The 18824-nt window shown below is 37.8% G+C and overlaps 1 protein-coding gene across 1 annotated transcript in view; it reads left to right on the forward strand.

Annotated features, from left to right (window-relative positions):
• Window positions 1–253: 253 nt before the first annotated feature.
• Window positions 254–18824, forward strand: part of LOC121383679 (T-box transcription factor TBX3-like) — a 42119-nt gene continuing 23548 nt past the window's right edge. Inside the window, exon 1 of the mRNA XM_041513772.1 lies at window positions 254–385. Coding sequence (XP_041369706.1) covers window positions 254–385 — 132 coding nt within the window. The remainder of the gene's footprint in view (window positions 386–18824) is intronic.

The following is an 18824-nucleotide window of genomic DNA, read 5'->3' on the forward strand; positions in this document are numbered from 1 at the left end:
GAGGATAAAGGTTCGTCGAAACAATGACTTGTTACCGACGAATACTTGTATCCTCACCTTTAACGTCCCTACCCGTCCTCAATCTGTCAAAACCGGTTACCTTAATATTCCCGTTGAACCCTTTATTCCAAACCCCTTGCGTTGCTTCAAATGCCAGCGGTTTGGCCATGGTCAGAACACGTCGTGTGCTCGTTGTTGTCTGTTTGACCATGACAGCAAGACATGTAAGAACGATATACTTTGTCTCAATTGCATGGGCAACCACTGTGCATACTCGCGAGAGTGTCCGCGGTGGAAGCTGGAAAAAAGAGTTCAACAGGTGAAGGTACAAAATAAACTGTCTTTCACGTATGCCAGGAGGTTGGTGGAGACAGCAACACCTACAGTCAGTGACAAGTCGCTACTAAAAGTGTTGCAGTCAACACAGAGATCTCACCTGGCATTGTGATGAAGCCAAGTACAAGAAACTGTCCGATATCGAGAAGACGCAAAAACAGGTGCAAAAAGCAGCACAAAAACAAAACATTACACCCCAGAAAAAGGAAATTGAAACACAAGTGTCATTGGATTTTAAAAATCCACCAAATAGGTCGACCACTAGTCTCCCTAAGACAGGAAATGACACAAAGAAATCTCCAAAGAAATGTACAGAAATACTGTCTGGTAGGCTGAAAAAGATCGAAATACGTTCGGTCCCGATCAGCAACATTTATGAAACTTTGGCTGATATTGGTGATGATGATATACAGATTTCATCCCCAGATCATTGCCGATAACAAAGACCACCAGCAAAGCCAAAGATAAAACCCATACTTCCTCCCGATGGAAAATAAAGTTATCCAGTGGAACTGTCATGGGCTTAGACCCAATTTTGATGAATTAAGTCTTCTAATTCAAAAGTATAATACTCTTGCAGTATGTCTTCAAGAAACCTTCCTGAAGGATACTGACAGTATTAACATCAGAGGATTTAATCTCTGCCATAAATGTCAAGAAACTGAAAATAGATCGTCTGGGGACGTTTCCATTATTGTAAAAGAAAACATTCCCCAGAGTGAAGTCATATTAACATCAAATTTACAAGCGTAAAGATCACGGCTCATAAAACTATTACTCTATGTTCAGTTTATTTACTGCCTCAAAACAATTATAATTTGAACCCTAGGGACTTTCAAGGTCTTCTTGATCAACTCCCTACTCCCTTTATTATCATGGGATATTTTAATGCTCACCACACTTTGTGGGGATACAATGACTTAAATAATAGAGGTAAACAATTAGAAGACTTAATTCTTAAAAATGACTTAATATTACTTAATGATAAAAGTCATACATATTTTCATCCTGCAAGTGGTTCTTTCACATCCATTGATTTAACCCTTTGTAGTCCGTCACTTTGTCTTGATTTCTCCTGGAAAGTTTGTCCAGACCCTTGTGGTAGTGACCACTTTCCAATTACTTTGGAGAATGATGGACCTCCATCACTTGAAAGGGCTCAGAGATGGAGGTTGACAGGGGCAAACTGGGATCAATTTCGGGATCTGTGCATCGCTCGACTGCAACAAACTGCCATGCTTGGTGCCGATGATACCATGTCTTTGTTTACCTCTATCGGGCAAAGGCTCGTAAAGCTATCAGACAGAGTAAGAAATCATCTTGGAGAAATTATGTCTCCAAGTTGACTTCTCAAACATCTGTGAAATCTGTCTGGAATAGGATACGTAAAATCAAGGGAAAAATATCCAATAATACAGTTCGCCATTTGTCTGTCAACGACACGGATGTGACGTCTCATCGTGACATTGCCAATGCATTGGCAGACAATTTCTCTCATAACTCTTCTTCTTCTTTCAGTACAGATGCTTTTATATCTGTCAGAAATAAAGCTGAAAAGCAACCTATTAACTTTTCATCTGAAAATGCTGAAGTATACCACAGACACTTCTCTTTGGAGGAGTTGCAGGACGCTCTACGTAGAGCCCATGATACTTCGGTAGGACTAGATGAAATACATTATCAACTCTCAAAACACTTACCTGAATCATCCATAATGGTTCTATTAAATATCTTTAACAAAATCTGTATTTCGGGTGACTTTCCTTCCGATTGGAGAACAGCCATTGTCATTCATATTCCTAAGCCTGGTAAGGATCCAACAAATCCTACCAGTTGTCGCCCTATTGCTTTGACAAGTTGCATTTGTAAAACCATGGAAAGAATGAACAACCGTAGACTTGTCTGGTATCTCGAGTCCCACAGCTTGCTTACTAACATGCAATGTGGGTTCAGGACTAGACGTAGCAGGGTTGATCATCTTATTAGATTTGAAACGTTTTGTAGCGATACTTTTATCCATAACCAGCATTTGGTATCGGTCTTTTTTGACCTCGAGAAAGCTTATGATACCACGCGGAAGTATGGGATTTTGAAAGACCTCCATGGCATGGGCCTAAGAGGCCGTATGCCTGACTTTATCTCAAATTTCTTACAGAATAGGTCTTTCAAGGTACGAGTGGGATCTACGTTATCTGATTCTCACTCCCAAGAGATGGGTGTGCCTCAAGGTAGCATCCTGTCAGTAACTTTATTTTCCGTGAAAATTAACAGCATTATCCAGTGTTTAAAACCTGGCTTTGATAGCTCGTTATATGTCGAGGATTTTCAGATTTCCTACAGGTCGTCCAGTATGAGTATCATTGAACGTTAGTTGCAGCTTTGTTTGAATAAACTTCAACAATGGGCAACTGACAATGGATTTCGATTCTCAAAGTCAAAAACCGTCTGTATGCATAACTGCCAGAAAAGAGGTCACCATTTAGATCCTCAGCTGTTTCTGGACAAAACTCCGGTTCCAGTTGTGGAAGAGACCAAATTTCTGGGGGTTATTTTTGACAGGAGGCTATCTTTTGTTCCTCGTTAAACATTCATTCATTCATTCATTCATTGGATATCTAATAATGACGGACTGGAATTAAAGTTGCGTGTACAGTTTACAAAAACACGTTGTATTAAGCTCGGTGGCGCACTGGTTAAGCCATCGAACTACAGGTAGGTACATGGTTCGCAGCCCGGTACCGGCCCTAACCCAGAGCAAGTTCTTAAAGGCTCAATGAGTAGGTGTAAGGCCACTACATTATATTCTCTCTCACTAACCACTAACTAACTAACAACTAACCCACTGGCCTGGACAGACAGCCCAGATAGCTGAGGTGTGTGCCCAGGACAGCGTGCTTGAACCTTGATTGGATATAAGCACGAAAATAAATTCAAATGAAATGAGATTATATGATAAAGAGATTATTACCCTGGTGTGTTTTTCACACACTCGTTGGTGAGAACACCATGGGTTGTCACCACACACGTTTACGTGTTGTCATGGGGATCCTATAATACCCGTAACTGAATAAAACACGATTATCCCAATATCTCTCCTAACTGTATATCTATTAGATCTCTCTGTATCGAGCAGTCTAATACCCGAGTGGCTCGGCTCTAGGTATAATCAGAGATAAGATCTTATATAAATATGTATATATATAGCACGTTTAGTTCACTAGAAAACACAACAAAACACAATACACTTTGGAATCTGTATTAACGCTGACAAATGTACTTGCCGCAGTAGTTAATTAACAACAACAAATAATAACAACTTAGAACTAATCACTTAATTAGTTAATCACTAGGTGTCTAGTTTACACAATATTCTAATCACTTCACCGTGATACAACACGCACACGTGTGATAATTGAGAAACATTGCCAGGGCAACTTAATTAATAAAGGAATTACAACTCTATTCCTAACTGGTTAACCTTTAATTAACCCTTAACTACGTCATACAGTAACCTTGTAATACAGAATTAATACTGGTACCTATCACAATAAAGACAATAACCTACAGTTTACCTAATACTCTTATAAATATATTAGAACAGTGAAGCCTACAATTTACTTCGTCAGTTTACTGGAAACACTGTCTAAAGAATATTGGTATAATACAGTAAATCAATCACATCAAGGTTATACAACAGAGCAGAAAAATATATTTCCCACGTCCGGACTGAACTTATATAGATCGTTCAGTGGACGACGTCCGTTCATCTGGATACTTCCAATGTTTCTCCCCGATATATCTAAAATCCTATCTATTTATTCAAAAATCTCGGAGACAGCGAATATCGCCTGGGGGCACAACGCGGTACCTCACCTATCATGTGATATTGCCACAACTCCCAGAGACGGTATATTTTCTTAGAAGCCTAGACTGGTCGTCGCCTAGTTCGCTAGAGATACCATGGTCGCGCGGAGGTATTACGTAACCACTCTCCACATGGCCTCCACACTTGGTCTGGGTGTGTATTAGGGGGTACGGTCGCGCGGAGGTATTACGTAACCAAGTGCCCAGCTGGTCTAAGTGCATATTGGGAGACAAGACTACCACCGTCGCGCAGGGGTATTACGTAACCAAGCTGCACACAGCCCTCTAAAACAATAGCATCACCACAGGCGAAAAGATAAGAACATGTACCGTCACACACACCCACCTCAAAAAAGATATTTCCTCTACTCTAGGAACAGGGAAATATACTACATTTAAACAAACAAGAGTGCGTTAACCGACGCATCCGGGCATTTATAACACATAGTAATAAGGTGACTACCAGTAATCACACTGAGTCTATGAGTCCCTGGTATTCAATAAAATATATAAGAACAAAAACAGAAATCAAGAACGTCAACACATTATCACAACGTTCAACTTCGGGACAGGGCATCAGCGATTACATTGGATGTGCCCTTGATATGTTCAATGGTAATTGGGAATTCCTGCAGACGAAGACTCCATCTCAAAACTCTCTGGTTGGTGGCTTTCATTCTGTAAATGAAAGTAAGCGGATTATGGTCAGTAAAGACAACCACTTGATGCAATGCCGATTTCACGTAGATCTGAAAACGCTTCAGAGCTTGTACCATGGCCAAAGCTTCCTTCTCTATAGTGGAATAGTTCACCTGGTGTTTGTCAAACTTTTTGGAGAAGAAACTTACAGCATGGTCCAGTACATTTTCGTCTTCCTAGAACAGCACAGCTCCAGCTCCCACGTCACTGGCATCCACAGCCAGCTTGAAAGGCATTCGGTAGTTTGGTGCTGCCATCAACATGTAATCTATCTCCTTTTTCAGTGCCGCACGTTTTACAGGTTTTCTCCGATAGGCATGCTATCGAATCGGTGTAGCGTTGTGTTCCAAGCGCACATCCTGGATTAAGGTATTGGTAACCGTTGGAAAGTCCGGACAAATGGAAACATTGTCTTGTATCAACGTAGTCAACTCTGCTCGCCGGGGGCTCAAGTCTGCTAGAATGTGGCTGTTGGTTAATTTGATCTCTGCAGTCTTGACGTCATCACAGGAAATTGAGTGACTCTCAATTTGGACAGGTAACACTGGAACTATCGGCAGTCTGTCAAAATAACCTTTTAGCAAATTGATGTGACAATACCTACTTTTCCTAACCCTATCAGAAGTGTTTATCACATACCCTGTCTCATTAACCCGTTTGTGCACAACACAGGGACCGAAATACCGGTTCTGTAATTAACCCCGTTTAATGGGAAGGTACAGCAGCACTTTATCCCCTGGTTTAAATTCCCGACTCTTAGCCTTCCTATCAAACACTGATTTTATTTTGCTCCGAGCATAGCTCAGATGCTTCCTAGCTAGTTCAGTCGCCTGACACAACCTATCTCTAACTCTCCCTACAGAAATCGGCAGGTTTTCGGTATTATCCTTGTCTAACCAACTATCTTTTACCTCACTATCAGGCACAACCTTCTCCACACTCTTATTCATTAATACTTCCTTGTCCATATAATAACCTGACATCTGATCCTCCATCTCACCCTCAGTTAACAATGTAGTGCGAGCTGCCAACAAATTTGGATCAGCCCTCTGCTCTAGGAGTAACTCTTGTCTATTACAAGGTAAGTCCCCTCTATCAAACACAACTGGTTCATTTCCCCTCTGCGGGAGTTCAACAGGTTCCACCACATTTAGTTCATCAGTTGACTTATCTACCATTTTACTGTTAACCTCATCCACTCCAATTTCATGGCTCACACACGTATCAGACAAATCACAATTTTCCTCTGGGTCTCGTGCTACCCTTCTGGCCATAACCCTAGTCATTACACACGCAGGATATCTAATCTCATCAATCTCATACTCTTCTATGGTAAAGGGCTGTCTTCAATTAACAATTGGTCCCGTTGCGGCTGGCAACACTGACTAGTCAAATCGTTACCCAACAAAACTCCTATGTTTTCAAAAGGCAAGTCCTTCACAACACCCATAACGACTGGTCCCGTCACAAACTTCGAACACAAGAAAACGTTATGTAACCGGACAACCATATTTTCTCCAGTAACTGAGGTTAAGGCCAAACTACGTCCTGTATCTGAATTTTCAATACCAGCTAAACACTCGGATGTTATAAGCGACTGGCTACACTCTGTATCTCGATAGATTGATATTGCCTTAGCACTCAACTCTTGTTTTACGTCACAAACCATACCAGTGGTCACATACGGGTTTACTTTCTCTGCCATGGGACTAACCATTAACTCTCTCGCTAACGGAGCTGACCTCACTAAACCGACCACTTGCGCATTATCGCGTTTCCTTTTAAAACAGTCCCCGACAAGATGGTTATCCTCTTTACAGTAACTGCAATGTGGACGAAAAGTTCGTGCATTAGCTGATAATGCAGGTTTATCCTTACTTTGCCCACCAGGTGCATTCCTTGCCTGACTAGCTGACCAACTAGATGACTCTCCCCGATAATTAGTTTCCCGGGAAAAACCTGGTTGAAATTTCCTCTTATCACCCTGTTGTATAGAGCTACCCTGTGCTGCCTGAGCTTTGTGTATTAACACGTAATCATCTGCCACTATGCCTGCCTCCTCTATTTTTGTGATATCACGATCCTCTAAATGAATACGTAAGCTAACCGGCAATCCATTTTTAATGTCCTGTAAGATCAACAATTCCCGTAACTCGGTATATGACCCTACCTGATGAGAAACCACCCATTTATCAAACATCCCTGCTTTCTTAGCCACAAACTCACTATAAGACTGACCCTGCGTTTTTTTCAACTCGCTATACCGTAAACGATAATCCTCCGGTCGTAATTCATAAGCCCTCAACACCGCAGACTTAACTAGGTCGTACTGACTTGCTCGCTCATCACTCATTGAATTATAAGCCACGCTAGCCTTCCCTTTAAACTTAGACACGGCTAACAATGTCCACTTAGACTGCGGCCAACTTAGCTGCTTAGCGGCCCGTTCAAAAAGTTGGAAGAACATATCTACCTTCTGGTCTTCAAATACAGGCACTGATCTATAAGCCTCCGACATGTTAAACCCATTTCCTTCCTCCCGTCTAACTTCTTCAGTATCCAACTTTAACTCCTGTTCCACTTTTAATTTTGCTAACTGGAATTCTCTATCCCTATCTCTCTCTTCTTTCTCTCTCTCTCTCTCTTTTCTCTATCTTCCTTTTCTCTATCCCTCCTTCTCTTTCTCTCTCTCTCTATCTAATGCACGTTCTTCTCTTTCGTACTCAAGCTTTTTAAAAGCTAACTGTTGTTCCATACTCAAGTCATTTATCTCTATCCCTGGAACAATCTCACTTTCTTCCATAGCAGGACTATCACCAAAAACTTCATGGATAATAATTGTCCTTATACTCCTAATGTTTTAGCTGATGTTAAATCAATTTCCCGCTCACTCGCGATTTGAACTAACTCGGCCTTACGCGCTTGCTTTATCTCCACTACACTGAGCGTATCCAGTAAATTCTTATCCATGTTTAGATATGACGCACTTATTATTAATTAATTTTCTAGTGAACAACGTTGCTACTTCCAGTAAATTTGTAAAAATAATTTATAAAGCCCCCATTTACAAACAATACTTTTTAAATATGCATGTCCCGTTTCAGGTCCGGGACGAGCACCCCTGTCACGGGGATCCTATAATACCCGTAACTGAATAAAACACGATTATCGAAATATCTCTCCTAACTGTATATCTATTAGATCTCTCTGTATCGGGCAGTCTAATACCCGAGTGGCTCGGCTCTAGGTATAATCAGAGATAAGATCTTATATAAATATGTATATATATATATAGCACGTTTAGTTCACTAGAAAACACAACAAAACACAATACACTTTGGAATCTGTATTAACACTACACTGACAAATGTACTTGCCACAGTAGTTAATTAACAACAACAAATAATAACAACCCAGAACTAATCACTTAATTAGTCAATCACTAAGTGTCTAGTTTACACAATATTCTAATCACTTCACCGTGATACAACACGCACACGTGTGATAATTGAGAAACGCTGCCAGGGCAACTTAATTAATAAAGGAATTACAACTCTATTCCTAACTGGTTAACTTTTAATTAACCCTTACCTACTCATACAGTAACCTTGTAATACAGAATTAATACTGGTACATATCACAATAAAGACAATAACCTACAGTTTACCTAAGTCCTCTAGGATGACCGGCTAAGCTTTATATTACCAAATACTCGTTTAAAAATATTAGAACAGTGAAGCCTACAATTTACTTCGTCAGTTTACCGGAAACACTGTCTAAAGAATATTGGTATAATACAGTATTAAAATATTTAAAGTCACATCAATCACATCAAGGTTATACAACAGAGTAGACAAATATATTTACCACGTCTGGACTGAACTTATATAGATCGTTCAGTGGACAACGTCCTTTCCCCTGGATACTTCCAATGTTTCTCCCCGATATATCTAAAATCCTATCTATTTATTCAAAAATCTTGGAGACAGCGAATATCGCCTGGGGGCACAACGCGGTACCTCACCTATCATGTGATATTGCCACAACTCCCAGAGACGGTATATTTTTTTAGAAGCCTAGACTGGTCGTCGCCTAGTTCGCTAGAGATACCATGGTCGCGCGGAGTTATTACGTAACCACTCTCCACATGGCCTTCACACCTGATCTGGGTGTGTATTAGGGGGTACGGTCGCGCAGAGGTATTACGTAACCAAGTGCCCACCTGGTCTAAGTGCATATTGGGACACAAGACTACCACCGTCGCGCGGGGGTATTACGTAACCAAGCTGCACACAACCCTCTAAAACAATAGCATCGCCACAGGCGAAAAGATAAGAACATGTCCCGTCACACGTGTGTTAACAATTTCAAGATATACGACTGGCTGCTCCTAGGTGATGACCAAGTCACCAGTGCCATGCAGCCAATTAAAAACAACACGGTGGAATAGGTTACACTGTGACGTATAGTTAACCTGACAATCATGTGTCTGTGACGCAAGTTAGCTACAAGTGCAACGCCTGTAAATACCTTTTAGTTGAAAAAGATGTTAACATTTGCTTAAAACCTGGTTTTTGAGGATATGTAAGAAATAGAATAATACATTCGTGTCCGTTAGATACCATATGTATCACAACTCGTTTAAAAACGTATTAAACTCGCTTTCGCTCGTTAGATACATTTTAAAACTACTCGTTGTGATATAAATGATACCTAACGGCCACTCATCTATTCTCTGCGATATATATATATATATATATATTTCGGTTTCGTGCTTTTACCGACACGGTACCGAAAACGCCGTGACACCCAAAGGCCTGTGTAAACCTATCAGATATGTGTGCTAGGGTCTCGACTGTGGCGAGCGAAGTTTATAAATAGGGTCGTGTTATGCTCTCGTGGAAAAAAAAAGATAACCAAATATTGCATTTTCCATGTTTAACTTAAGTACCTGCATTTCTCATTTTACTTCATGAAGGGGCATCTGCATTTCACACATCTGCATGTGTATTCCAAAATTCAGACACCTACATGTGTATTTTAAAATTCAGACATCTATTTGTGTATCCAAAATTCAGACATCTACATCTATAGTCCAAAATTCAGACATCTACATCTATATTCCAAAATTCAGACATCTACATGTACATTTCAAAATTCAGACATCTACATGTGTATTCCAAAATTCAGACATATACATATATGCTAAACAATTCAGACATCTACATGTATATTTCAAATTTCAGACGTCTACATGTATATTTCAAATTTCAGACGTCTACATGTATATTCCAAAATTTAGAAGTCTACATGTATATTTCAAAATTCAGACATCTACAGATATATTTCAAAATTGACACATCTACATTTATTTCAAAATTCAGAAATTTACATATATATATTCCAAAATGTAGACATCTACATGTATATTTTAAAATTCAGACATCTACATGTCTGTTCCAAAATTCAGACATCTGCATGTGTATCCCAAAATTCAGAAATCTATATGATTGTTTTAAAATTCAGAAATTCAGACGTCTTCATCTATATTCCAAAATTGAGACATCTTCATCTATGTTGAAAAAATTCAGACATCTGCGTGTATTCCAAAATTCAGACATCTATATGTGTATTCCAAAATTCAGACATATATATGTATGTTAAAAAATTCAGACATCTACATGTATATTTGAGACATCTACATGTATATTCCAAAATTCAGAAATCTACATGTTCTTTTTTAAAAATTGAGACATCTACATGTATATGTCAAAATTCAGAAATTTACATATATAGTACAAAATGTGGACATACATCTACATGTGTATTGCAAAATTGAGACATCTGCATGTGTATTCCAAAATTAAGACATCTACAGATATATTTCAAAATTCAGATTATCTACATGTATATTTCAAAATTCAGAAGTTTACATCTATATTCCAAAATTCAAACATCTACATCTGTTCCAAAATTCAGTCATCTACATATATATTTCAAAATTGAGACATCTACGTGTGCATGCCGAAATTACGACATCTACATATATATTTCAAAATTCAGACATCTACATGCATATTTAAAAATTCAGATATCTACATATATATATATTAAAACATTCAGACATCTACATGTGTATTAAAAAATTCAGACATTTACATGTGTATTCCAAAATTCTGAAATTTACGTGTATATTGCAAAATTTAGACATCTGCATGTGTATTTTCAAATTCAGACATCTACATGGATATGTATACTGATGTGTGATGATTCAATGTGTGTGTATTGTCGAAATCCGCGGTATTGTATTGTGTTATTTGTGTGAAATCATGATATTGCATATGTGCATTAACTACATAGTGACTGATCAAGGTTTTACGACTGATGACATTTTGATTTTAAAGAACATGAATTCAGAGAATATTATTTCAGGGAATATTATTTGAAAAACTGTTTTATCAGCAAATTGTATCACTATTAACATGACGCCGTGAAAGACTGAACATTCTTGGGTATGGTCAAATACATTTTGACATTAAAATATTGGATGCCGAGTTCACTATAATATTTAAAATAATTGGTTTGCTGTCAATTAATCTTAAAGGAAGGAAATGTAATGTATGTAACGATTGTATGCTATAACTATGGCATTTGACCTGGCCTTAAATGGCCAACTGACATAACTGACTACTTCTAAAAAACCCAGTCAGTGAGATTATTATATAAAGTAGCTGCATCTTGCAGTCTGATGTAACCGGCCATGTTGTGTTGTCATTGCAGACTGTATATCACTGTCAGTGTACTCTGACGGTACGCCACATTTTGGTGGAGTGTACGCATCTGAAAGAAAGTAGAAAATATATATTTGGCCAAAGAAATGTGATGGAATCATTTCGATTCCATCTAGAAATTGCATTACAATTTCTTCAAGATACTGACTTTTATTCAAAATTTTAATTGTGTCTCTCTGTGATATTTGTATTTTATGCACAGTTATTTTACTCTGTGTTTTTATTTAACTCCTGAATTTTTTGTATTTACCATAGTTTGACACCCAATAGCCGATGTATTTTTCGTGCTGGGGTGTCTTTAAACATCTATTCTATGCTATTCTATTCTATTCTATTCTATTCTATTCTATTCTATTCTGTTCTACAATATAATATTCTATAATATAATATTCTATTCTATTCTATTTTTGAATGTTTATCTTGATGATGTTAACCACTCACTGTTTGCATTTACCATAGTTTGATACCCAATATGCCGGGGTATTGTTAATCAATCATTCATTCATTCATTCATTCACTCATTCATTCATTCATTCTGCATGTCCAAAATTCAGACATCTACATGTGTATTCCAAAATTCAAACACCTACATGTGTATTCCAAAATTCAGACATTTACATGAGTATTTCAAAATTCAGACATCTACATGTATATTCCAAAATTCAGATACCTACATGTGTATTTCAAAATTCAGACATCTACATGTGTATTCCAAAATTCAGACATTTACATGAGTATTTCAAAATTCAGACATCTACATGTGTATTCCAAAATTCAAACATTTACATGAGTATTTAATATTCAGATATCTACATGTGTATTTTAAAATTCAGACATCTACAGGTGTATTCCAAAATTCAGACATTTACATGAGTATTTCAAAGTCAGATATCTACATGTGTATTTCAAATTCAGATATCTACATGTGTATTTCAAAATTCAAACACCTACATGTGTATTTCAAAATTCAGACATTTACATGAGTATTCCAAAATACAGACATCTACATGTCTAATTTGCTCGGGAAGATGTCCTCGAACGCGTTACCAAGGGAGCATGAGTAGTATAGATCTACATGTATGTATCTTATTGCGACTATAGTGGTGATTTGGGGGAGCAATATCCCATCCCCTTTCGTCCTCCCTGGCTACACCAGTGCCTATTACAGTAAATCTTATTATTGGTGGTTGATAATGGCGTGTCTAGAGCAATATTACTAGTATCAAGTGTCAGTGGTCAGTGTAACACTGTGGACCCGCTACCTTTTGGGCCTTTGGGTACACATATTTGATAACAGATTACAATACTCGCTGTACTGATGGTTCCAGCTGTCGCACAGGGAAACTGCTTACAAGACCATTGCTTTTCGGATCTTTATAAACCGTTCGTCTTTTGTCTTTCCCATTCTAGAATGTGTTGGGAGTATTAACCCTAATACTATTGCATATTAGCAAGCGCGAGAGTGCGAGCGCTGAGAAAGGTTTTAAAGAAACCATTGACAGTTTTTTTATGTTGTGCCATTCAGTACTGTAGAAATTATTGTCACCATGTTTATCTAAACAGTAATCAAGTTTTTGGAAAGGTGAACAGCAACACTGTCAGCAGTTTACCTTACTGCGTTACCGAGAGGCCAGATACACAATTATCTGTCAAACGAGGGCCATTTGATGGCGTGGTGTACAATCATGAATCTCCGAACGTAACCCAGTGACAATGCACGATGGCATCAGATCCATGTTGGCCTTTCGTTTTCAAAACAAGTGATTCACGATTGTCCAAGCAGCCTTCCTCAGTATGGGTTCTTCAAATGCAAATCGAGATTATTTGTGTACAAATTGTTTTCTTCGGTATATTTTCCTGTTGTGGTCTATTGTCTAAAGACCAGACAGCGACACTTGACCCCTTGTGCAACCAGAAAAAAACCCCATATATGTGTATATCTTCCAACATCAGTCATAGACACTGCCATCAAAGGATCCTTTCTATAACCGTTAATTGTTTTGTTGTTGAAGTGCAATAGATATATAGATCTATACTACTCATGCCAGCATTTGTGATGCCTACTTTTTTCTGGATGAAACATATATGAGTATCATTGTTGGTTTACTAACATGCTCGGTCATTCATGTTTTGAATCAGATGAAAACAAATAATATCCACTCCTATTCCACCCAGTATTTGGGATATTTTGAAGCAGTTACGTTATAAACAGAATGGACTTGTTGTATGTCCAACCGATATTTTCCCTGTAGAACACACATGGAGTGAATTAGGAAGAAGACTGCATCTTCCCGGTCAATCTCGTAGATCTTGAATAATTTCAAACGAAATACATTTGCAGTGCCTCATCACAAGTATGTGATAATGATGCTAATTAATAACTTGTTATAGATTTACTTTCGAACATGGATGCTGCAATGATTAAACATATAGCTACACGCTGAAGATCACAAAACTGAAGGCGTATGCAGTACTAAATTGTTTGTTTGGTAAGTATTAACGTGCTTATATCCCGAGGGTTCAAACACGCTTACTGTGGGCACAGCCTCTGATTGTAATCAGGGATTGTCCCCACAGTAGGAGGAAAAATGCAACAGACAGAAATTTGCAATGCATTTAGTCTACTAATAAAGTTTAATTCAACCAAACAAATGTACACTAATTTAAAATTTGGGCACAAATTTACATGGTTCACCAAAAATAAAATGCAGATAATGCGTATATTTTAGAAGAGTGGTCTGCAATCTATGTTGCCTTTGCACACAGAATTGCAAGACGATAACAAAATTAAATATAACTTAATTTTAGGTTATAGTATATTTGGCTGACTGTATTGTTATAGATTTCCATTTAGCACGCAGTTATAGGACAACACTTGTTACAGTGCGATTATCAAAACACCAGTACACTAAATAATTATCTTCTATATTTAGGGAGATTAAAGGGACATTCCTGAATTTGCTGCATTGTAAGTTTCCAACTAATAAAATATTTCTACGATTAAACTTACATATTAAATATATTTTCTTGTTCAGAATATCAGTGTCTGTATATTCAATATTATTCTGGTAGTCTTAATATTTGTAAGAAGCCCAAACTGGATTTTAGGAAATAAAATGAAATTTAACCCAGTACAAATATTAGAACGATCAAAAACACTTTTAATATACAGCCACTAATATTCTAAACAAGAAAATATATTTAATATGTAAGTTTAATCGTAGAAATATTTTATTAGTCGATAACATCTTAAACTGCCATAAACTGAGAAATGTCCCTTTAAGTGTGACGTCACGTTTGTAAATCGTCTATATCAGACTAGAACACCTACGGAATCATTTGGAAACGACAAGCCTGACATCTCGAAACATCTCTGAAATAAGACTGCACGCAACCGGTTACGTGAACACATATTACTACCACGATTGTTCAGCAATACGTTGTTCTGTTATAACGTCACCGACGATGCACCAAGCATGGAATAGACCACACTTTAGGTTTTAAAGACCAGACTGCACCATTGTATCTTTCATAGATAAATCATAAATGCATGGCGAACAAAGAGTTTTGACTTATATAAACTATAAGTATCACTGAGATTTTAATGATGCACAGCAACTTGTTTCTGCGAGTATACACAATGTGTACTGCATGTACATATCATGCTGTATGCTATACTATCTGTGGGATGGTGCATATACAAGATCCCTTGCTACTAATGAAAAAATGTAGCAGGTTTCCTGTCTGAAACTATGTCAAAATTACCAAATTTTTAACATCCAATAGCCGATGATTAATAAATCAATGTGCTCTAGTGGTGTTGTTAAACAAAACAACTTTTACATATATTATGCTGTAGATACGAGTATAAACGCTACGGTCATGTAACAAATTGTTGGATCAAATTACAAATGAAATAATTTTCATTTAACTGTACTGTACTGTACTGTACGATACAATGACATAATTCCTTACAAATTACAATCGCAAATATAATATACATGTATATTAATAATAATTTTAGTTTAGTGTATTTAAAAAGTTTAATTGAACTTTGTAAAGCATTTACGTTAATTATGGAGGAGCTTGGAGGCATACGTTCGAGGAATATATCGAAATATTTAGACCTGAAATGCAATTTGTTGGTTTGTTTGAAACATTTTATTGCATTTAGTGTGTGTGTGTGTGTGTGTGTGTGTGTGTGCGTGTGCGTGCGTCTGTGTTCTCTAGTGGTATCATTAAACAAAATACAATTTGTCAATGAAAGAATGCAATCTAAATTCAAAGTGTGACGTCACGTGTCACACTTAATAGACGTTTCAGTAATAAATACAGGCATTTCCATGGGAGGGGGAGGGGTGTGTGTTCGAATACGATTTTGATGTCAACGATTGATATGTCAAATTCATATTTAAAATATGGGTTTCACACATTTCGAGTTGACATATAAATCGTAATATTTCACTTTTTTAACATCTTTCGCTTAACGCCATGATATATTTTTGCCGGTTAATAAAATTTACTTGACTTTGGACTTTTTAAAGAAAAACCGGCCTCGGTGGCGTCGTGGTTAGGCCATCGGTCTACAGGCTGGTAGGTACAGGGTTCGGATCCCAGTCGAGGCATGGGTTTTTTAATCCCGATACCGACTCCAAACCCTGAGTGAGTGTTCCGCAAGGCTCAATGGGTAGGTGTAAACCACTTGCACCGACCAGTGATCCATAACTGGTTCAACAAAGGCCATGGTTTGTGCTGTCCTGCCTGTAGGAAGCGCAAATAAAAGATCCCTTGCTGCTAATCGGAAAGAGTAGCCCATGTAGTGGCGACAGCGGGTTTCCTCTCAAAATCTGTGTGGTCCTTAACCATACATGTATGTCTGACGCCATATAACCGTAAATAAAATGTGTTGAGTGCGTCGTTAAATAAAAACATTTCTTTCTTTCTTTCTTTCTTTTTTAAAGAAAATATGAATACAAATTACCTTTATTTAATTATTAATTTAATAGTTATTTAATAATACTGATGTGAAAACATACATGACCAAGCCATCTCTCAAGAAATAAAATATGAATCGAACGCGAAGTTAAACTTAAAGGTACAATTGTTTAAATGAATTTTTAAAAACAACAAAACAATCAGATCAATCTAATTAAAATTAGCTCCACTATTACATGTGGATCTAACAGCAGCCAGTTGGAGCTCATGCCCACCAATCAAAACCTTACTTGCAGAATCATGCCAGTGATTTAAAAATAATTTGAAAACATTCCGAATTATCCTGAGGTATACGACATGTTTCGTGTGAATTACGAATGCCTTAAAACATGTTTTATTTTATAAAATAAATAATTTCTAATGTAAAACTGAAGACTGATTTAGTTTTTTTTTTTATAAATAAATAAATAATGTGTAATGTAAAATTGAAAACTGATAACCCATCCCGTACGTATTGGTATGGTTCGCTGTACTGCGGCCACTAAAATAGACTCGCCCGATATTTTTAGAATTTGTATGCTCCCAAATAACGTTATAAAAGGCGAAGTGTGATTGGTCAATATTTAAATTATTATTTACAGACGAAATGTTACCTGGACATTGGAGACTACGCAGTGTTGTTAGCAATCTGATTAAAATTAGTTCTACTCGTCTAAATAAGGCTATCGTAATTCACATGAAACATATCGTATACCCTCAGGATAATTCGCAATGTAATTAAATAAAAACCATAGCTGCTGCTACAAAGTGTGTGTGTGTGAGGGGGGGGGGGGGGACACTGTGCACATGTCCCCCTTGACACCCCAGCTACATACGCCTGTGTTATTACACGATGGACCATAAGAAATTGAAATAGCATCGCTCATTTATTCACTTCACGCGCAAGTATTCACTTCACTCGCAATGGCAGTCTCATCCTTTTCGTAATGAGTTGACGCCTATCTCTGGTGATAACGGGTGAACAATGGAGATCAAAAACTGTGAACCTGGTGACAGAAAACCTTTCAAAAGATGGCTGCAAAATTGGTGAGGAAGTAGGTGTTCACACATTGAGTCTCTGGTTAGCACATTCAGCCCATTACTGACGCACATTACCTTTGGCCAACAACTCCGTACAGTAATATTCACAGCTTAAATGTCAGGGCAATACTTGGCTTAAAATAAGTGGTGCGTCACTTCGACAATAAAAAAGAGGGAAGGGAGTAGAACGTAGTAGTTTGTGCTCCATAAATAGGAAAAAAAGAGCAATTCTAAATTAAAATGGAATTTTTGTATTTTTCGCAGTAGGAGAGAGACAACTCTCTTTTTCCTGAACCCCCTCCTGTTAGGGACCTAAATGTTGACGCTTATTCGAAATATCAATCAAGGCGAAAGTGAGAATTTGGTATCCACTCATATGCTGCTACGGTTGGGATCTACATACTCGCATAAAAGATATGTTTAATAACTGACCGCACAATGGGATGAGGTTGTTACGGTCATTGTTTGATTTTGTTGTTTTTTGTTAGCAGATAATATGAATAAACCAACTAGTTCTGTGTTGTTTACGGATGAACAGAGCATTGCTCACTACTCTAACACGAATAATATCATGCTAACTGGTTACACCGTTTTTATTATTAAAAGTGAAAAACAATTTGTCTTCGGCCTGGGGATTTGGTTTTGTTTAACCACACCACTAGAGCACATTGGAAGGAAATGTTTTATTTAACGACACACTCGATACATTTTATTTACGGTTATATGGCGTCAGACATATGGTTAAGGACCACAGAGATATTAAGAGAGGAAACCCGCTGTCGCCACTTCATGGACTATTCTTTTTGATTAGCATCAAGGGATCTTTTATATGCACCATCCCACAGACAGTATAGTATATACCACGGCCTTTGTTACACCAGTTCTGGAGAATGGCTAGAATGAGAAATAGTCCAATGGGTCCACCGACGGGGGTCGATCTTAGACCGACCGCGCACCAAGCAAACCCTTTACCACTGGGCTACGTCCCGTCCCTACTAGAGCACACTGATTGATTAATCATCGGCTATTGGATGACAAACATTTAGTAATTTTGACATATAGTCTTAGAGAGGAAATCGACCCTAGACCGGCCGCGCATCAAGCGAACGCCTTACCACT

The sequence above is a fragment of the Gigantopelta aegis genome, chromosome 10 (genome assembly GCF_016097555.1).
Source record: "Gigantopelta aegis isolate Gae_Host chromosome 10, Gae_host_genome, whole genome shotgun sequence".
Lineage (NCBI taxonomy): Eukaryota > Metazoa > Mollusca > Gastropoda > Neomphalida > Peltospiridae > Gigantopelta > Gigantopelta aegis.